Genomic DNA, 22,533 nt, shown 5'->3' on the forward strand with positions numbered 1-22,533 from the left:
TTTGCTCCAGGCAACATTGTTTTATTTATCAAGTGGCAGTTTGCTTCCTTTCTGCTGAGAACCTGTTCTGTGAATAACATGTGGATCACATGTTTTGCACATCAATACACTCGCTGGGATTTGCACTCTACTAAAGCATGTAAGACAGACTAGCATTTTGGTGATTATAATTTCAGTAAACTGCTTATTTCTCCCATATACATTCAAAGCACAGGTTCTCAAAACAGGTGCTTAGGACCCCACACAGTGCATGTTTTGCAGGTCTCCTCAGAGAATCAAGTGAAATAATTAGCTCCTCCTTTGGATCTTTTAAAATGTGTCAGTCAGTAATGAGCGCACCTGTCTGGTGACCTGGAAAACGTGATCTGTGTGTGATTTTAAAGAAGTGAAATCGTAAGAAACATTTAAGATGTCAGATAGTGATTTGGAGTGGTGCAGTGCAGTTTATTATTTAAATGGCATGCAGGTAACTATAGATAACTGTGTATTAAATACAGATGTTATATTTCTTTTACATACCAATCCCCATGGCTACAGTGGTAGTGATTGTCTTTTGTGTTCTGACTGACAGTATGGGTCATTTTCAAAAATCGAATTGTACACTGCACTGTGCAATAGTAGATTTGGATGCAGCAGTGATGAGGAATTATTGTAATTCTGAAGGAGGTGTCCAAATACACAGCATTGGTCACCTGGTCGCAGCGCTGGGTCATCTGAGTAGGCCTCAGCTTACTCAAAATGACCGGTAGAACTGCTCAGCCAGGTCCAGGGATATGTGCTCCATAAGATGCAGACCCTGGCCTGGCCACACCTACAAACAGCAATCCTGCTGCGGCTTGGGGACACGCTGTGCAAGCTCACAGGACCCATCGTGCCCCTGGGCATCTTCTGCGCACAGGTATCTTATTTCATGTGATCTTATCCTGCAATAGCTCGGATGGATTTTAGCATGCTAATGGTAATTCATCAACTGATTAAACATTGTGCACATCTGCAGACTTTGTGAACCATGAGAAAAAAAAAAACAATTGTAGATGGCGCTGCTTAAACCACAAATTAAATATCTGTTGAAAAAGAAGATAATTATACAGATTATGATGTGTAGGAGTCAGAGAGCTGGCAAGTGTATTTAATATTTGTAAAAGGCAACAAATAAATAACGACATCAACAAAAATAACCAAAGGGACTAACGCCACACGCTCCTGCAATTTCAGGAGGACCAGCTGTGGACTTTGTATAGCAGGACTTTTGATACATTGCCGCTATGTGTATTACAGTGCCTATACCCCTTTCACATCGCCAAAATAATCCGGGTCGGACCCAGGTTGCTGATATAACGAACCAGGTCAAAGCACCAAACCTTACAACCAGCAGTTTATAAGAAGGGGTAAATCTGGGTTGTCCAATGTATAATGGGTGGCCCGGGTTTAGTGTGAAAGCTTTGGACCCGGGATCATAAATCTGGGTCCGACCCGGCTTTCACAATGTGAAAGGGGTATTAGATGCTTCTAAGATAAATGGAAGGCAGTTACTAAGTCGGCCACTAATGGTCAACAGTGAGTACTGTATGTCGACAGTGACAAGGTTGACACAAGCTAAAGGTCGACATGAACATGGTAGACTCCTAGAAAAAGTTGACACACAGTTTTTATGGGGTTTTTTTTGTATATGCCCACATGGATACCGTATAAGTGTCCCCTCGAATGGCTTGCTGCGCTCGTCTTTCTTAACCATGCACTATAACTGTATATTCCCTGTCATTGTCCATAGTATAAGGCAGGGCTGGGCATCACCGGCCCTCCAGATGTTAATGAACTACACATCCCAGGATGCTTTGCATTAGTTTTGCTATGTGGCCATGCTGAAACTGATGCAAGGCATGCTGGGATGTGTAGTTCATCAACATCTGGAGGGCCGGTGTTGCCCAGCCCTGGTATAAGGGATAGTATAAGCAAGTCTGTTAAGACCAAAAAAAGTCATGAAAAATTTGTGTTGATCTTTTGTTTGTGTCGACCTTCGGTCAATGTCGACCATTTTTACTTGTCAACCAGCTCACTGTCGACCTAGTGATTGTCGATATAGGTATTGTTGACCTGTAGACCAGATACCGTATTAGATGTCTCTGCCGGCTGGGACTGCCCTTTGCTACAGTATATGCAGATTCCCATTCTATGATATGGCCAGAGTGTGCGTTGCTCTAATCCCATCATTATCATCCCAGCTTACGCTATACTGGGGACGTGTTCTATACCAGGATGCTAGTACCTGTCTTCTTCAGAGATTGTAACAGACTGGATCATTTATCGGAGTCATCTCTATTGGATGTGGTTCATTAGGTTGGCAGCAAAAAGGTCGTCATGGTTTCGGTCAAACCCAAAAGGTAGAAGTGCACAAGGTGGACATGGAAGAAATGTCAACACACAAGTTGTTGTTGTTGTTGTTTTTTTTAGTGTACAGATGCACCATTATTTGTGCAAGGTGACTCACTCCACTGCCGCTTTCCCAATCGTATTCTACGTGAGTGTGAAACAATAAAAAAAAAAGTCAATACATTTAGAAAAGCTCATGTGGTGTTGACCATTATCATGTCGACCTTTTGACCATGTCAACCAATAGTGTTGGACCTACTGAGTGTCCACCTTATTACTGTCAATTCTGAATGCCCAGGCCGCACGACCAGAAAACCCCCTAACTGGAACCATGTATTCTTCCAGGTATTCTATATATTATATATATATACTGTGTATATATATATGTGTATATATATATATATATATATATCCGTGCTCACTAGAGACATACAGTAAGTCGAATAAATCTTTGTGAACACAGCTTAAGAACATAACAATTTTCCTCACCGCGCCTGCAGCCGATAAGTGGTTGGCTCACATTATTGTTTAGATTTTGTTTATATTGTATTATTTTTATTGAGGTAATCATTCATGTTTCTATATTTAATTAAGTTTAATAAAGTTAGCTTCTACAGTCTTTCTCTCTCTCTCTCTCTCTCTCTCTCTCTCTCTTTCTCTCTCTCTCTCTCTCTCTCTCTCTCTCTCTCTCTCTATCTATATATATATATATATATATATATATAAATAAATAATCTTATTATGTTAATATTTATCTTCAAGTTGAAGCTTAAGGCCTAATTCAAACTGAAATGCAAATTTTCTCAATGGACAAAACCATGCTGCACTGCAGGTGGGGCAGATGTAACATGTGCAGCGAGAGTTATATTTAAGGGAGTTATTTTGTTTCTGTGCAGAGTAAATACTGGCTGCTTTATTTTGACACTGAAATATAGATATCATTTTGAACACACCCCAACCAAATCTAACTCTGTGTGCACGTGTTACATCTGCCCCACCTGCAGTGCACATGGTATTGTCCATTAGAGAAAAATTTGCTTTGCGATCCAGTCTGAATAAGGCCCTTAATGTTTGCCATAGCAACACTGTCTGTATTTTGTTTTGTTCCTTTAGTAATACATTTTTGGCAAATACAGTTTTCTGCAAATAGCGGTGGCTGAAACACAGTATTGTTTTTATTTTAGAATATTTTTTTTGTTATACAGCTTCATACGTTTGTGTTATCCTGTACCACAAAACTATGTGCTTCCCAATAAAACTGTAATATAAATGGCCATTCAAATTCTAGAACACAGTTAGATTTCTGTGCTGCTAGCTTAAGGCATTTTTTTATTTTGAAAATATTTATTGTACTATATTCTAACCAGAATCCTTGTGTTTGCCCCCACAGTCAGCCACCTGCATCCCCAAGCACTCAAGAAGCAATACAGGGCATGTTGTCGATGGCAAACTTGCCTTCAGACTCCTGTCTACAGACGTCGTGGAGTACAAACCAATCAAAAAATAATTCCATATCAGCCCAAAATTCCAAGAAATCAGGCAACAACAAGTGTGCAAGCAAACGGGGCAGCAAGAAAGCCACAAAGAACAACATCACTATGGATGACTATGAGGAGGAGCAGGACAACCTTGGAGCCTGTTTTAAAGACTCTGATTTCGGTAAGACAAGACTACAAAATTAGACTGCATGAATGTACTGTGACACAGATTTACAACTTGATGGCGCAGATGTAGCCCCATTTAAGAGATGTGCTACTGTCCATGTTTTGTATCTACCGCATACAGTATGCACAGGTTCTACAAATGACCTTCCTCGTATACAGAACTAGAGTAATGATCCGGTGCCAGCCTTTAGATTGTACATACAGAATAAAAGACGGTACCGAGGTTACACTCAGGGTACCATACATAAGAGCCCCAGAGGCCTTGCTGGGGTAGATACTGTAAGTTATAGTCTTGCACTTTGTGTTATTTAAGGGTGTCCATGGTCGTGTTAATGATGTTTCCTAATAACCTGTCTTTTTTGTGAACTGATGCGATTCAGATGCTTGTGATCTGAGGCTGCGTCTTGGAACTATGCAGCGGATTTGAGATGTTAGCAGTGGTCGTGCTACATAAATATATCTTCTAAGATCCGTGACTACCAAAGACATACAGTAGCACCCACACTACTTGGCCTACCTCTGAATAATGTGCTATGTACATATTATTAGGTGTTTTTTTTTGCAAAGGAATTGTTATAAGTTACACATGAAGCATAATGATGTGTGGGTCACTCATGTTTTTTGCCTGTGTAACCTGGAATGTGCACTTTGCGTTCAGTTTTGCTTCTTAGCTCGCTTACAGTGTAGCTGGTCGTAAGGATTAGTGCATTGACTCGGCTAAATAGCAAGTCTGTGATGCACTAAAGGGAGCTATTTGGCACAATTTGGGAAAGGTGTATGTGGACACATCAGTATGTTGTATGTGACGGAACATACGGTTTTGACAAGTTGGTATTTCAGCATTCTGAAAATAGTAACTAACTGCAGAAAGCTCTATCTAAAAGGAAGATTTTTGGGCAGATGGAGAGTTGAACAAAAGTCAGTCGTAACTGCTCCCAGTCAGTCGTCATTGCATGTATGCCCAAAAATGTATATATACACACCATGTAGTGTTCATTCTAGCACTCGCCATCTTTGATAACCCACGCAGTTCCTCTTCCCTGCCTGGGGTGTCTCTGTCTGCTTTGGTGTTTCTAGCACAGGTCTGGTTTGCATATCAGGGCTGATATACAGACCACACTGTGCTAGAAGCACTACAGCAGACAGCGACACATCAGGCAGGGAAGAGGAACTGCGTGGGTTTTCAAAGATGGCAGGTACTAGAATGAACACTACCACCATTTGCAGAGTTTAATGGGGTATGCAATCACCAGCGAGCATCTCCCGATGGGGGAGATGGCCGCTGGGCCCTATTCAATGCTGTCTTCCCCGACAGCATTGAACAGGGTAGCTCGTCAGATTGAGCCCGACTTCACAAGCAGTCTGGCTCGTTGTGCCGAGAACGGCCGGGAAGTGACAAGATCTCGGTCGCAGCTCGCCTCTTCCCGGCTGCAACTCGCGGCCATGACCCCTTCTCGTCCCACTGCAGGTAGGACATTGAATCCCGCCTGTGACCCCCAGATTGAATACCCCCCCTAATGCCTCTACAATCGGACAGCCATTGCCCATGTGATTGTTTAGATAATTATTCTCCCTATTAGTGCGTACTTGGCTGGCACTACATTTACAGCTAGAAGCTGGTGTAATAAATGTTCACACACCAATAACAAAAGACACTTTCACAAAGCTGACTGGCCTTCCACTCTGCAGAGCCCTATTATCTCTTATACAAGTTAGAATAAATGTCTTACATAAATCATTTGATTTTGTGTCTACAATTACTGTATGATGGTCACTTTAGAGGTATTCTGTTGTATTTTCAGCAATAGCTCATGATGGATTTACTCGCAGATATTCATGATTGGCAAATATGTGGGTATCACATAACTTTTATATTTTTAAGAAGATCTTATTCAATCATTTATTATGTTGAAAAATCTAAATATAGTTAAGTGTAAGTAGGTGCAGTATAATGCAGGCCTTTAAGCCTCTGTCAGCCTCTTTGTTTTGTTTTTTTAGTTTAAATTGCACCATTTGTCTACATAGATTGGATGCAGCCATTTTGTGGCTGAGAGCAATCTATCCATACACTGTAACTAATGACTTCACTTAAGTTTTAGTAACTGATTCTGCATCCATATTTATACAGAACAAAATGGCTGCCTCCTGTTTGTGTCATAGTTTTGTTATTATTTTTTTTCCCAGTAAATATTTAAGAGCACGCAAAATGGTTGCTTTCACTCTATGTTGGCATGTTTATGTTTCTGTATAGACTCCTAGACTGCAGTGCTGATTCTTATAAAGCCTGCTTGTTTTGCTTGTGTATTGATAGTGGTATTTTCATTCAGGGGTTTGCCTTTAAAACTTACAGATATAAAGGCTTCAACTATTTTTACAATGGGAATCTGTATTCGGTCCTCATATACAGAGTAAGGGATGTGGTGTTTTGCATCAGACCCCATATACAGAATAAGGAAAGTGGTGCTGTGCATCAGACCAAATAGAATATAGAAAACTGAATAAGCAAAGTGATGCTGTGCATCAAGCCTCATATACAGAATAAAGAAAGTGGTGCTGAGCATCTGGCCTCATATACAGAATAAAGAAAGTGGTGCTGAGCATCTGGCCTCATATACAGAATAAAGAAAGTGGTGCTGTGCATCTGGCCTCATATAAAGAATAAGGAAAGCGGTGTTTGTGTATCAGGCCTAATATACAGAATATGGAAAGTGGTGCTGTGTGTCATGCTTCAAACAGAATAAGGAAAGTTATGCTGTGCATCAGGCCTCAGATACAGAATAAGGAAAGTGTTCAGGCCTCATATACAGAATAAAAAAAGTGGTACTGTGCATCCGGTCTCATAAACAGAATAAAGAGGGTGGTACCATGCATTTGGTCTCATAAACAGAGTAAAGTAAGTGGCTCCGTACATTTGGTCTCATAAACAGAATAAAGAAAGTGGTACTGTGCATCTGTTCTCAAAAACAGAATAAAGAAAGTGGTACTGTGCATCCGGTCTCATAAACAGAATAAAGAAAGTGGTACTGTGCATTTGGTCTCATAAACAGAATAAAGAAAGTGGTACTGTGCATCTGGTCTCAAAAACAGAATAAAGAAAGTGGTACTGTGCATCCGGTCTCATAAACAGAATAAAGAAAGTGGTGCTGTGCATTAGGTTTTGTTTACAGAATAAGGAAAGTGGTGCTATGCATCAGGTCTCATATACAGAAATATAAACGTGGTGCTTTTTATTAGCCTAATATACAGGAAAAGGTATGAGGTGTCTTTGATGTCAGTATAGATACATGTTTTGTACGTAGGATGCATTTACTGTTTTATTCCAGTATTGTAATACAGTAATTAGAGTACCTGCCATATATAGGGAATATTTTATATAGAGAGACATCGTATAGTCGCTTACATATTTACCCTTCATCTTTCTCTTAGTTGGAGCATACTTACCTACTTTGCTTCCAAAGGGACAGCAGGCATGAGTATGTGGGCTGTTTAAGGGGCACCATAGTGGCTCTGCCCCTGCTATATACAGTGCTGAAACAATAGGCATTGTATAGCTGGGACATTTGTGCCTTGTTGTGGGCAGCCGAGGGGGGTGTGATCAGCTGGTTGGGGCAGAGGTGTAGCATTTTGCCATGGTGGCCGAAGCAGGTGTGTGTGTGTGTGTGTGTGTGTGTGTTTGTGTGTGTGTGCTATAGAGCCGCCTCCACCCCAAGAGTGCATGTGTGGTTATATTAAAGGTTAAATACTAAGGGTAGTATTCAGGGGCATAACTAGAATTGGTGAGCTCCATAGTAAAATCTTGAATGCCCCACCCCTTCCTGCTGCAGGAGAAAAAAAGGGACCATAGTGATAGACAAAAAGAATGTCAGGGAGAGAGGGAGGGAGGAAGTGAGTGTCAGGGAGAGAGTGACGCTTCAAGGAGAGAGCATCAGGAAGAGAGATGGTCAGAGAGAGAGAGAGAGAGAGAGAGAGAGTGACAGCATTAGGAAGAGAGGGACAGAGTCAGGGAGAGCGAGGCACAAAGAATCATGGTGAGAGTGACAGCATCAGGGAGAGAGACAGCCACAGTGAGGGGGAGAGAGCGACAGAGAGTGCCAGGTAGAAAGTGACAGCCTCAGTGAAAGAGAGAGTGCCAGGGAGAGTGATGGAGAGAAAGGAGCGAGAGAGTGTGAGAAGAGGGGGGGGGGGGGGGGGGGCGATGATGACGATAAGCATTAACCTGCCCCTACAGAGGTACCTGATGTGGGTGGCTACTTCAGTATAATTGAACTCTCTTCCAGAAGAGGAGGTGAAGGCAGACACATTGACCACATTTAAAATAAGGTTGGACAACAATTTATTGGAAAAAAAAAACATTCAGGGGCACAGCCTATAACCACTATTTCAGGGTTCCTCAAACTATTTTGCTCTGGGACCCCGTCAGACAATAATAATTATTAAAGGAGTCCAGCAAGTTACCAGAAGGTTACCACACACTTGTGGTCAGCAGATGGCACATGGCAGTATTGTGGTGGCACAAAATGATGCAAGGAGCCGAAAGTAAAAGCCAATTCAATGTGATTTATCAGACTGATTGGATCACGGACTGAAAAATTCATCAGTGTGATGTCAACAAACTTTGTGGTCAGGACCCACAGTTTGAGAACCGCTGCACTATTTAGTCAATGTTAAAACAAAGTATATATTTCAAAGATGGGTTGACAAATCTAGGTCAAAGGTTGAACTTGATGGACATACAGTATGTCTTTTTTCATCCTCAACTACTATGTTACTACTATGGGGTATGTTACTATGTAATGTCCAACAAAAATATGTTTTTACTTAATTAAAATACACAATTGTTGTATTATTATTATTGTTGTTATTATTTTGAAGTTACTGATATTTGTATTTGCAATTTTCAGATTTTTATTTCTCTATTGTTTAATTATGCCATTCATTTTCATTGCATAAATACATAGCCTGTCTTATGGGGAAACTAAACACAAATAATGGTTACACATAGTTTAGATTATTTTTCTGCTTCTCTTCTCCATTCTGATGTCTGAGAGCTAGTTTATAACAGTATTATTTGTTAAAATGGATTGCTAGATGAAACATTAAAAAATGAGCACAAAATAAACGTAGGGCTATACTCTATTAAAAGGAAAAGAGACGTAAAATACTCAAATGTAGTGCCTGAGATAGTACACAAACTTTGTTTTGTGTTTTGAAACCATGTTTCATGCACAAATAAAATCTATTTGTGTGTATTTCATGTGTTTCATGTGTTTGATGTGTTTATAATTTGTGAATACGGAATACCATTGAATTATTTTTCCCCCGCTCCCGAATCTAAGTCAGACATAGATTTGCAGCATCTGGTCCGAGAACGGGGCGGACGGCTGAGGTCCTGTGACACCGGCTGTCCGTCTGAGTGCGCACGGGGACTCCCAACATTTTCCTGGGTACGGCCAGGAAACGCTGAACATCCTCATGTGCACATCCCCTGCCTGCCCCCCCTGAGCAACAAGGTGTCAATGTGTCAATGCAAGTTGTTAAAGTTTCCTTCACAGTCACAGCAGCCCTGCACATGCACATACTGTATGCCAAAAAACACCGGTGCAAACACGCTGGGGTCCAAGTGAATCAGAATGACTCCCATAGTGTATTATATCCAAGTGAAGCATAGACCTAATAATGCTTGAAATTCAGACATACACATTTTTTAGACAAAGTCAGAATTCACATGTGTTTTAGTGCGATTTTTTGTAAGGAAAAAGTGCTGTTTTTAGTAACGAAAATGTGCAATTTTTAGACATGTGCGATTTTTAGTAATGATGATGTGGGATTTTTTAGACATGTGTGATTTTTTTTTAAATAGTGCAGTATTTAGTAAAAAAAAAAATGGCACGAGGTTCCCCCTCCTGAGCATCACCAGCCCCGGGCTCATTGAGCCAGTCCTGGTTCAAAAAATACAGGGGAAAAAAAGCGTAGGGGTCCCCAGTATTTCTTAAAACAGCCCTGGACTCTTGGACTGGTCCTGATTCCAAAAATATTAAGGACTGGGGGTTCCCCGTATTTTGGAACCAGAACCAGGCTCCAACAACCCGCGATGTCATGCCACAGCTGGGGGACACTTTTTACGTAAGGTCCCCTGGCCGTACTATGCGCACCATGGCTGGTCAACCCCCTGGATGGGGTGCCTGGGGGAGTGGGGACCCCCTCAATAAAGCCCCCCCCCCCGCCCAGGCTTTACCCATCCAGGGCTGAAGCCCGGGGCTGTCCACAGCATCCCTAGGCGGTGGACGCCGGACTGATACGGGTACAATTAAATTGAACAAAAAAGCTTTTTACAGTCGAACTACAAGTCCCAGCAGACCTCATGCGGCGCATTAATGGGCCCCCTTGGACTTGTAGTTCACCTGCAAAAAGAGTGTTCAATTAAAAACACATGTACAGAGAAAAGCATAATTTTAATACATACACTAATTTTCCACCAGCATACATTACCATTCCAGGCTCCAGCGGTGACTGTCTGCTGCAGCCTCACCCCGCACTGACAGCAGGGGTGAGCCGGCTCCCCTCGGACTGACTATGAGGTGAGGGGGCTCCCTTTGCACTAATGACAGCGGGGATCCCTGCTGTCATAGTGCTTTCGGTGGCTTGATGGCTGTAGACGTCTCCATGAAACTGTGGCATGACACCGCAAGCTATTGGAGTCCGGTGCTGGTTCCAAAATATGGGGAACCTCCAGTATTTTTGTCTCCTGTATTTTTGGAACCAGGACCAGTCCAAGAGACTGGGGCTGGTTTCAGAAATATGGGGGACCTCTATGTTTTTTTGGAACCAGGTCCAGCTCAATGAGCCCAGAGCTGGTTATGCTCAGGAGGGGGGACCCCACGTAATTTTTGTTTAAATTTTAGCTTTTACACTTTTTTTATGACCAAAACATCTAAAACATCTATATGCAAATTGTATGACCAAAAATTGCCAGGTCCAAATGTGCGAATTTCGTGGTAAAAACTGCGATTTTATCTGCACGTCACATTCTATTAAATGTGCGATTTTCGTACAGTGTGCGAATTCGCCCGTTTTTGACCAAATATAGCACATGTCACATAGTACAGGAGGGAAATTTTCTTCAAAGGAAAAGAAGTAATAGAACACAAGGACATGCACTGAAACTGGAGGGAGGTAGGTTCAGGGGAAATGTTACAAAAAATTATTTCACAGAAAGGGTAGTGGATAAGTGGAATAGCCTCCCATCAGAGGTGGTAGAGGAAGACAGTAGAACAATTTAAACATGCTTGGGATAGGTAGATGAATATCCTTACAAAGAAATAAGGATCAAAAAAGGGTCGAGATTACCTGAAGGATAAAAAAGGGGCAGACTAGATGGGCCAAATGGTTCTTATTTGCCGTCAAATTCTATGTTTCTATGTCTAATAAATCGCACCCTATTACATCTCACCCCGTGTCTGATTCATAGGGCAGTATTCAATGAAAAAAATTCTCTGTGCATAGCGAGAGATTTTTTCTCTCGCCATGCACTCTCCCTATTCCGGAGCCTCCTGCTCCCACTATTCAAAGTATTTAAGACTCGCCGCCACTCGCGGCGAGTCTTAACCCCTGCAGCGGACGAGCGTCCGCGGCAGGGAGCTTTCAGGGAGCCGGGGGACAGAAGCAGCCAAATATTTTTTTTAAAATTAAATATATATTCATGTGCTATAAGCACATGAATAAAAATAACATGCCCCTTTACAGAAAAAAAAAACCTGATTTTTTTACACCAAAATTTAAAAAAAAAAACCTTTTAGTTTAAAAGTTCACATTCCAGCTCTCCATCAAAAGATGGAAAATTTATACACGGAGAGAGACGGCGAAAATCACTTAGAAAGACGGCGAATATTTCACATTGAATAGGGTGGTTCACTTTTGGAGAGCAAAATGCTCCGTCCAAGGTGAAAAAAGCAAAAATTCTCCATAAAACACGGGAGAATTTTTCTCATTGAATACTGCCCATAGACGGATGCAGTAGCTCAGCAGCTGCATCTTTGTAATGTTGCAAGAGGTGGCTATTGTGATCTGCTGCTGCAGTCACAGATGCAGCATTGGATCGGTTGCAGGACGGGGTCCCGACAGTCATTTACCCGTCGTCGGGATCCCGACTGTTTAAAACACAGACAGACGGGTTCCCGACGGCCACCGGCTATTCTCCCTTGTGAGGGAGAATTGAATAGGGGGCGAGCGGACTGAGCCACCTTGCCCACAGCGTGGCGAACCTGCAAGGGGCTCTGTTGCGCTTGCGATGCTGTCTTAGTCCGGCCAGTCGGGATCCCGATGTCGGGCTAATGACTGTCGGGATTGCGACTGTTGGAACCCTGTGCCACACCCGGATCACACTGCATTTTCATTCATTATCTAAGTAAAGTACATGTTACTTGGGATGGCTGTTTTTTCACACAGCTGAGTCCAGTGGAGCAGAGACTCAGAGACTAGTACGCCCCCATTTTTTGGAACTCTAGCAGTCCCCGCTCCTTTCTTGTTTCCAAACACTTAATGGTGCGTACACATGGTTCGATTCAAATTATATTAGATATGGACTATTCCACCTGCTCTAAAGTTTTTTCTATTCCTTTTCGATTTCCACTATTTTGTATTCGATTTTCCATTCGATGTGCATTCGATTTGCTATTAGATCAACACTGGTTTCAGGCAGGAGATGGACATCGAATCGAATGCTGCAGTGAACACATTAGATTTGCACTACTGTACTATTAGATTTCTACTATATAATCTTGGCTGCCAAGACTAGTTTTCTATTCGATTCACATTACACAGGAGTGCGCATTGGGATCGAATGTAGAAAAACCATTCGATGCCCATCCGATTTTCTATTCGATTTTGCTTCAATAAGCAAAATCGAATAGAAAAATAGTGCATATCTCACTGTGTATATGCTCTATAACAGTGGTGTCAAACTGATGGCCCTCCAGCTGTTGTGGAACTACACTTCCCAGCATGCCACAGGGCATGCTGTGACGTGTAGTTCCACAACAGCTGGAGGGCCATGAGATTGACACCACTGCTCTATAAGTTAGAGGGTACACACTGTGAGATATGCACTATTTTTCTATTCAATACTGCTTATAGAAGAAAAATCCAATAGAAAATCGAATGGGCATCGAATGGCTTTTCTACATTTGATGCAGATTCGATCCCAGTGCACTCTCCCGTGTAGAGTAAATCAAATAGAAAAATAGTCTTGGCAGCCAAGACTATAAAGTGGAAATCTAATAGTAGATAGTACAACTCTAATATGTTCACTGCATTGTTGATATAATAGAAAATCGAATGGAAAATCGAAAAGGAGTAGAAAAAACTTCAGAGAAGGTCGAATAGTCCATATCTAATATAAATCGAAACGAAAACGTAATCAAACTGTGTGTATGCACCATTAGGGACCACAGGAGAAATTGGGCCTGATTCAGACCTGCTCTCTCTGCAGCGAGCAGGTAAACACCACCCAGCCGAGCACCCCCACCCCGTCCTGTGCACGGTTGCAAACGCATACACAGCCATGCACAAAGTTGGAAAGTCATTCACCATGGAATGATTTCCCTCCTGCTCGCAGCACCAAGTACGTCTACACTCACTCTGCGCTGCGAAGGCCTTGGGAAGAAGGAGACTGCCGGTGATATCAGCGGCCCAACCTCCCAACAGCTGGGAGCATTCCCCAAAGACCCACTGCCTTCGGTCTGACGGCTGCGTGATCGTTTGATAATTGTTTGGGTTGCCAATTCGCATTCCGGCGAGTGGCGGTGATTTGTGCCTATTGCCACAGACAGAGATCTGCACCTGTGTAGATCTGTGGACATTGGATATGTACACAAACCATTGAGTCTGAATAAAGCACAATTATTGCCTACCTTGCTCTAGTAATATATGTATGTGTATCTATATATATATATCTATATATATGGATATATAGATAGATAGATATATATATCTATATATATATCTATATCTATATATATATATATATAGATATAGGGATATATATAGATACACACGCACACGAATAATTAAAAAATGAAATACGGTAGGTGTAAGCTACCTCAGCTGCACCTTGCAAAACTACATCTCTGTTCTCTGTTGTTTTGGTTGTTTTCAGTTTATTAGAAGACAGTTCGTGAATTTTTCAATGCAATGAAATGAATAATGCTATTTCCATTACTGTAGCTCCCTTCAAACATGAGGTAACTATACCCACTGGGACAAACGTATACCCCAGTCAGCCATCCTCTGCCCATAGTACACTAGTGATAATCACTCACCGCTTGCGGTGGAGATTGTGCAGTCCGCTCCAATAACACTGATCTCTGTTTGTGTAGTTTACCCATCTCTCGAGTCAGATGAAGATAATCCCGTGTTCAAATCTCGATCAAGGAAGAGAAAATGTTCTGATGATGCTCCATATAGCCCCACAGGTGAGCATGCATCTTATATACTCCTCCTAAAACATAGGCTCCCAGACCCTCTGTCATTGTATACAGCAGTGTTTTTTCAGTTTACCCAAAACACTAAATAATTAAACGCGATTAACCAATATGATTAAGCAAAATAAATAGATGTACCTGTATGTGAGGTTTTTATTGTATGGGTGGGGGGATAGCTTTCTTTTTTTTTTTTTAAACAAGGCTAGGAAGAACTCATGTCATCAGTCATCACATAATTCATTGGTAAATTGCACAGTACAATACTACTTACCGTCACATTACAGTACAACTGAAAAAATGCTGCTGAGTGTGGATGGGGATGTGCAGTGGGGAGGTGGGCGGTGTTGTGTACACGATAGGGAGGTATTAAGGGGTAGATGTATCAAGCAGCGAATGGAGCGGAGAATTGGACCAGTCAAGAAGATGCCCATAGCAAATTCTCCGCTTTGAGGAAGCATTTATATAGTACAATCAAGTAATACCAAGTGATACGTAGGTGCTGATTGGTTGTTAGGTTAACTTCTCCACTGGCCTACTACTCCACTATTTTCACTGCTTGATACATCAATGATGAATGAGAAAGTGGAATTAAAATCAGTTCAATTAAAACAGAACTATCGATATCAATTGTTGTCGAGTAGAGGCTGCATTGTTGATGTCTAAGGAGTATGAATTCTGTGGTTTTAAGGAAAGAAAATGCTTTTTAACTTTAAAAAAGTTGGATGTATGAACATAATTTCATGGGGGGGGGGGGGGGGCAGTGGTAAAACAAAATACCCAAGAAGCCAAAAACAGGGTTGCACTCTTCGGGAAAAAAACACGGGTTCCACTGAACCGGTATTTTTGTAAGAATTTTTTTTTTCCTGGCATAAGATTGAATATTGGAGAAAAATATAGTACTACTGAAAGTAGGATAGTACACTACAAAGCATAATCTGTAAACCGTTAAGATTTTAACGCAATTTATGCTTAATTTTTATTTATAGATGCAACAAGGAATGTGTGACATTTATATAGTTATGGCAGTATGCAGTAAACAACTTCAGAGCTGTTTTGACCATTAAAAGCTTTCTGACGGAACAAGCTTCTGACAGGGCAGCAACACAGCAGTCCACTTCCGAATGTACATTAAGGGGGTGATTTTAGTTTACTCGCTTTTTAGCAAGTTCGGCCCCGTCCCTGTTGTCATCAGCAGGAGAGATGGGAACGGTGATTCTAATGTGTGTTCATACACACCTAACTTCAAATTGTCCAAAAAATTCTAGTTTTCATACAGTTCATTACTGCATTTTTCTAAATATACCAGTTGCAGTGTTCAGTTATATGGTACACATTTAAGGAAATAATTTTTTGATCATTTTCCATTTAGTTTTATTAATAAAAGTTAAATTTGATATCTTGTTACATGGGAGCTTCATGAATAAAGGGTACATTATGGGGGGTATTCAATCTGGGGGTCACAGCTGTCGAGCTTGCAAGTTAACTTTCATACAAAGATTCTTTCTTGCCTTTATTCAGTTTCTGATTTCCCATAGTGCTTATATACAGTATTATCATTTCATATAATATAATTTACCAACACATAAACCATAGATCTACCCATCCAGAGGCACATACAATAATTATGTCTGTCTGTCTGTAAGTGGGTAGACCTGTAAAATAGGGCCAGCTTTCGTTATATTTGATTATGGCTTGCCCTTGATCAGTTTGATGATTCAGACTGATGATTGTCAATCACTCCAGTATGTAAAGAATCCCTGACTCTCCGATCCCAATAATTTTTGACAGAATCAAGATCAATGATTTCCCAAGGTGTGAATTATTATTTCGAAAGAAGGTCAGGCATTCCCAACCACGGTCCTCAAGGCACACCAACAGTGCAGGTTTTGTAGATATCCAGGCTTGGCACAGGTGACTTCATTAGTATCTGAGGGATTCTGATTAAACCATCTGTGCTGAAGCCTGGATATCACTAAAACCTGCACTGTTGGTGTGCCTTGAGGACCGTGGTTGGGAATGCCTGGTCTAGGTTGACAATCAAAAGGTCACCCACTATTGGTCAACAGGTAGTATGTCGACACATTAAAAAGGTCTACATTGTCTAGGTCGACATTGGCAAAATGTAAACCTCAAAATTCCGTCATGGAACGGTCGAAACAACAAAAAGTTGACATGTTGTTTTCACGGGTTACCATGTCTATGTCGATATGGGTATCGTATAAGCGTAGCATATGGGCGTTCCCATGAAAAATGCTGACCGTACACATGCTAATGATTCTGTGACGCCCGTGCAGGGGGAACGTGCATAACCGGATGTCAGCTGCCCGCCCAGTTCCCTGGAATTTTATATGCATATGTACGAGTGGTCTGGACCACCCTTACATATGCATGCACTTTCCCCATCATTCGATGGTCGGTGACCATCAAAAGATGGGGGAGTTTCCCACTGGCATTCAAATGGGTGTTTATGTAAAACATCCATTCGCATGCCGGGCAAATGAACCTGGTCGACACGCAAGGGTGATAATTCGCGCCTGAGCAAGTCATCCAGAATAAGGGCCTTAAACCGGTGTTTGAGGACTGGAGTTGGACACCACTGCTTTAACTGAAAGGCATTTATATGTATGGCAGTGCCTGGATATTTGAGAGTGCATTAGTTCTGTAGGACCCCCAATGGATAATAAATATATCACTTTTATGCTTATTCACCACATAACTGTTACATTTATAGAAAAGTTATACAAAGTGATGTGCAAAAATAAAGTCATTTAACTATTAGTGTATTCTTCTAGATTTTTTAAAATTCTATATACACTTTCTGAATGTGATGGTCTTGTGCAATGAATGACTGTTTAAGGTTCTCGCATGTAATTCTATTCATGCTGGTTCCTTATTAAATGTTTATTATTTAGCAAGAGTTGGCCCCTCCATACCGCGACAAGACAGACCTATTCGTGAAGGTACGAGAGTTGCCTCTATTGAAACTGGACTTGCAGCTGCTGCAGCCAAGTTATCCCAGCAGGTGAGACATTGCGACAGTCTCTCGTAAACCGTCCAGGATTTTGTGTGACCAACACCATGATCGATTCTCAGAAATTACTCCTATAGCTCCATTAAATAGCACCAAAACACCTCTCGAGAAATACAACATTTCACATACTTTAGTTTCTATTTTCTAAATTCGTATCCATTGCATTATTCGTCAATTGATTATTCATATAATTCCAAGAAATAATTATTTTGAAGTAGCATAGCCACTAGTTTTATTCCAAAGTCCACTTTTTTATTGCTGTTAGCTAATAATATTTGAACCAAGACTGTAAAAAGTCCTTTTTTCAACATTTTATTTAATTATAAGTTAAATAGTGTTTCAGCAAATAAGATATTCATGTCTTTAAAAAAAAAAAAAGTAAATTGCAACAAAATGAAACAAACAATTTAATAGAAATATTTAGCCGACAAATTGATTTTTAGCATATGGTATGCTATTCAAATATAGATATTTTTGTAATTGCAGTATACTTTTTGAAATATGAATGAAAGTTTGGAAGTTATTTACGTATTGCACAAAACACATTGGTGCACAACTACTTCCTGCTCTAACAAGATCCCTCTGCTAACTACAACTACTCACAGCTTTGTGGAGAGGTGATAAACAGGAGAGCTAATTTGTAAAGTACTTTAACAGGAACACCTTTAGTCTGTCCACATTCTCCCCTTTTCTCTCCTGCAAACAACCATCTTGTTTCATAAACCTATGATGAAATTCTAGCATCCCAAGATGCTTTGGGCTTGTTTTCAGCCCTTGTGAGCAAATGAGGCCCATTGTTTTTTTTTAGCTTTTTTTTAGTTATAGACAATTATCTATTTTTTTCACTGTTCTCCTTTTTTGATTTCTCAAGCAATTTTTTATGTATAAAGTTATTATATAAAAATACTTTCATCCTCTACTTAATTATATTATTACAATCATCTGTTCATTAGTCTTTGTTTTGTGCTTTTAATTTATATTCTGTCATCTTTGCTTTATTTTATTTTCTTTCTTTGCTATTATTTTCCAGAAGCAATTTACACAATTAATTACATATTTAAACACTGCTCATCTCCTAGTTTTAATTAGAGTATATATAATAAAACAATGCCCTAATTTTTTGATATGGGAATAATTTTAGCCTTCTTTAAATAGAATTTCATTAGATTTAATAAATTGTCATAAACTGAATCAACAATTTAATCCTCTTATTTATATATGCCAACAATTTCTAGTCTATTATGAATATACCTTGTAAAAATGTTGTGTGCCCTTTTATAAGCAGAAACCCCTTTTATGTAATTGTCCTAAAAGAAGTTCAGAAATTGTTTCTAAAAGAAGATCAGAAATCCCGGGTCACTGACCCTGCTTTTTACCAGGGTTGGCAGCCCTAGATTTGCTACCCAGGTTGACCCTTTTACACTTAAGAAATACCAGTGTAATTCAGCAAATTACAGGGTTGACCTTTTTACCCGGTAATTTGCTGCTCAGTGTAAACGGGGGCCAAACTGCACCCAGCAAAATGATCCGGCACTCAAAATCCTGAGTAATTGTTGGGTCGCAGGTCTAAAAGGGGTAATAAGCAACAATTGAAATTTAATTGTATTTTTTAAATACTTGAATTTGATCACACACAGAGAGCTCTGACCAGTATTAATAAGATTGCTGTTTTATGTAAAACAGTCTAATTAGTAATAAGTAGTGCTCCAGTGCATGCACACATAAAAATCATTAAGGGTACAAAGAAAAATAACATATACGGCCTTGCAGAGCTTGTTTTCCTGTATGACTAATGCTGGCCATACACTAGACCAGTGGTAGCCAACTCCAGTCCTGGAGAGCTACCAACAGCTCAGATTATCCAGACAACCTAGCTGCTGCACAGTTGCACTCATTACTCACTAACACATTTTAAAAGATCCACAGGTGGAGCTAATTATTTCACTTGTGATTCTGTGAGGAGATCTGGAAAACATTAACTGTTGGTAGCTCTCGAGGACTGGAGTTGGCTAACCCAGCACTAGACCAACTTTCATCTAAAAGTCCAACTAGTTGGTTGATTGGACTGAATATCAGGTAATGTGGGAGCAAGTGACAATCAGCATTTTGCTCACAAACCCAGAAAAATGGACAAAAACATTTAGCAATATTGTTTAACTCAAACAGATTCAACTAAAGTACCTTGCCTGAAGGACAGTTGTTGTCTGTTTCTAGATTTTGGGAACAAATTACTGTATTACAAATTACATTTGCTCCCATCCAGTACCAGACTTTTATTCCATTTTATCTCCTTAATTCAGGAGACAAATTAATCCACATTCCTTGGAGCCTGCCAAGCACCAATATACTATATAATATACTATATAATATACTATCCCGAAAATACAGCAATTCGTATTTGTATTGATGTGCTATTAATACGAATACGATTTGCCATATTTTCGGGATAATAAATGTAAAAAATAAGTGTATTTCTGAATACAAATACACCTATTTTTTACTAATTTCCTTTAGTAAATTTCCCCCATAACGTCTAAAAATTTCCTAGTTCTACAATTTTAACTTATTTCTGTGATGATGGTAGCAGGTATATTTGCTATGCTCACCATTTAGCACAGTTCCATTATATGATTCTTTTTTCCCATCATTCTTTGTCTCCTCACAAAACTCTCCTCTAAATTTAATTGTTACGTGTTAATCCCCATTGTGTGGGAATTGGACATCATTAGGGGGTGCAGTCATACCCAAAAAGGTTAGAAAATAGGACCAAGTGCAGTAGCGAGTCAATAGGTCAACACCATATGTTTGACATGCATTAGGTCCCAAGTTTGACAGATGAAAGGTTGACATGATAATGGTCTACACACAAATGGTTGACATGTGTTTGGGTTTATCACACGTTTTCCCAAGCTTGACACCTTGCCTGAAGTAAGGCAAGCGTGGAATAGACAAGATTTGCCCTAAAAAACGGACTGTTTACCTAAACATTATAGTTTTAATAAACGACACCCATTTGAAATACCGGAGTTGGTTTATGCCAGCAGTATATGTAGAAGTGATTTATATGATCAACTTTAATACGGTCCCTGTAAATTCAATAATTAGTATGTTCTACAAAAATACATCTGTGATCTTTTTGGAAACCCAAAATAATAACAGCAGCAGTCTTGCTAAATATTCCCAATAACTCAGTACGGATGGATAATTGCGGTCTCCTCTGGGCACGTTACCTACATAATACATAAATAGACAGACACAGACTTTCCTCCTCAAATACTTTTCTTTTCTAAAGCACTGCTCACCTGTTAGATTAAATCCATATTTCTACGCAGTTACATGATAACGATTTGCTTCCTTAAAGGAGGAACAAAAAGTGAAGAAGAAAAAGAGCACAAAAAAGAAGCTTTCACCCAACAACACAAATAAACTTTGTCAGGAAAGCAGCTCTCCTGAAGCCACAAAGCTGGAATCTCTGGACACTAGTCTAACAGACCACGAGTACACAGCTGGAGTCAGCACGTTTGGCGTAGCCCAAGTAAACAGAGGGTCTCAACCTATGGCCCCCGGGGTGTTCCTCACACAAAGGAGACTGTCTGTGTCTTCCCAAAATGACTCAGCTGCCAAAGGTAAACCTACATGTGAAGTGTGTGCTGGAATTACCTGAGCAATGTGTTAGTCAGAGTGGGTGATAATGCCATTGTGTGGAGGACATGGAATGCACTACTCCAGGGCCCAAAATGACTGCTACCATGCCAGAAGGTTTTGGATTTGTATTAATCATTATGGTTGCAGTGTTTTTTGCTGGTTATTTAGGGAGATCCCCCAAAAAATGTTGGTCCAATACCAGCCTTTAAGAAATGGAATTCAACAGAATTTTAAAGTGCACTATGCACCCCTTCACATTGCCTAGAGGGCCTAATTCAGGTTTGTATGCAATGGATCGATGATCATGCAACGGAGCGATTACCAACAGAATGCACATGTGCTGCAATTGAAATGCGCATTCGCCAAGGTACTGCTGCTGCAAACAGTCACTGTGAGGATGTCATGGAAAAGGGATTGACAGGAAGTGACCATTTGGAGGTGTTAACTAGGTGTTTATGAGGAGAGGTTGTAGAAACGCAATGGTATAATGGCCGTTTTCAGGGCAGGAATCATATGAACTTGCAGTTGACAGCAAACATGGCTCCTTCTTTGCTACTGCCATGTCTTTTCATGTTCTTTGTTTTTGCATGTAGGCTGTTGTTGTTGCGTGTATGGTATTCAATACAATTATTAAAATGATCTGTTTCTGTCCTTCTTTATCGAATGGCAACTGCACAGTACCACTTCTCTTATTTTGTATAAAATATGGTTTGCTAAAAGGATATATCTCACATTAATTATTACCTGTTATAGCCTTGTAGGTAGGGTTAACCATGCTTGGGAGTGTGGGCTCCAATATAGATCAAGACCATTGATGAGCAACAGAGGCCACACATTAGGTGTAACTGTGGTTGTATTAATCAGGAGCCACTTCCCTCCTGGGATTCTTTCTTGTGGTCCTGATATGAATGTGATCAGCTTGATCTCCTCTACTTGGCATAAATGCAGTGTAAGGTTCCATGTCAGAGAATTTTAGTTTGACACTATGTTTACGAAATCGGCGCTAATCTTCAAAAAAGGAAATCAGTACATATATGGACCAACCACTAATTGAGATGGTTTACCAAAAAAATATATTTTTTAATTTAAAAAATGAATAACATCAAACACAATTAAATTGCAATTATCTAAAACTTACTTGTATACATACGAATATCTCTGCGAGGTGGATCAGAAAAAATGTAAATATAAACAATAAAAATATAAATATACTAAGAAAAAATTGGTAAAAATAAATATATAAATAGCAGCAAGAAATATATAGTTTCTATAATTAATGCGTCGATAGATTAATAATAATTTCTCTCAAATGTACCCCAACTTGAAGTGCAGTTTCTGATTGTTA

General features: G+C 40.2%; 1 protein-coding gene across 3 annotated transcripts in view; it reads left to right on the top strand.

The window, feature by feature from the left end:
- PHF2 (PHD finger protein 2) overlaps positions 1–21,351 on the top strand; it is a 265,280-nt gene extending 243,929 nt beyond the window's left edge. Inside the window, exons 18-21 of one of the 3 annotated variants that reach the window (XM_083156301.1) lie at positions 3,761–4,029; positions 14,408–14,503; positions 17,425–17,534; positions 20,905–21,351. In XM_083156301.1, the coding sequence (XP_083012427.1) occupies positions 3,761–4,029; positions 14,408–14,503; positions 17,425–17,534; positions 20,905–21,207 (778 nt within the window). In that variant the 3' untranslated portion in view covers positions 21,208–21,351. Of the gene's footprint in view, positions 1–3,760; positions 4,030–14,407; positions 14,504–17,424; positions 17,535–20,904 lie in introns of those variants that run through there. The other 2 variants (XM_083156302.1, XM_083156303.1) reach the window with 2 other exon arrangements.
- The last annotated feature ends 1,182 nt before the right edge of the window (positions 21,352–22,533 follow it).

The sequence above is a fragment of the Crinia signifera genome, chromosome 8 (assembly GCF_055691185.1).
Source record: "Crinia signifera chromosome 8, ASM5569118v1, whole genome shotgun sequence".
NCBI lineage: Eukaryota > Metazoa > Chordata > Amphibia > Anura > Myobatrachidae > Crinia > Crinia signifera.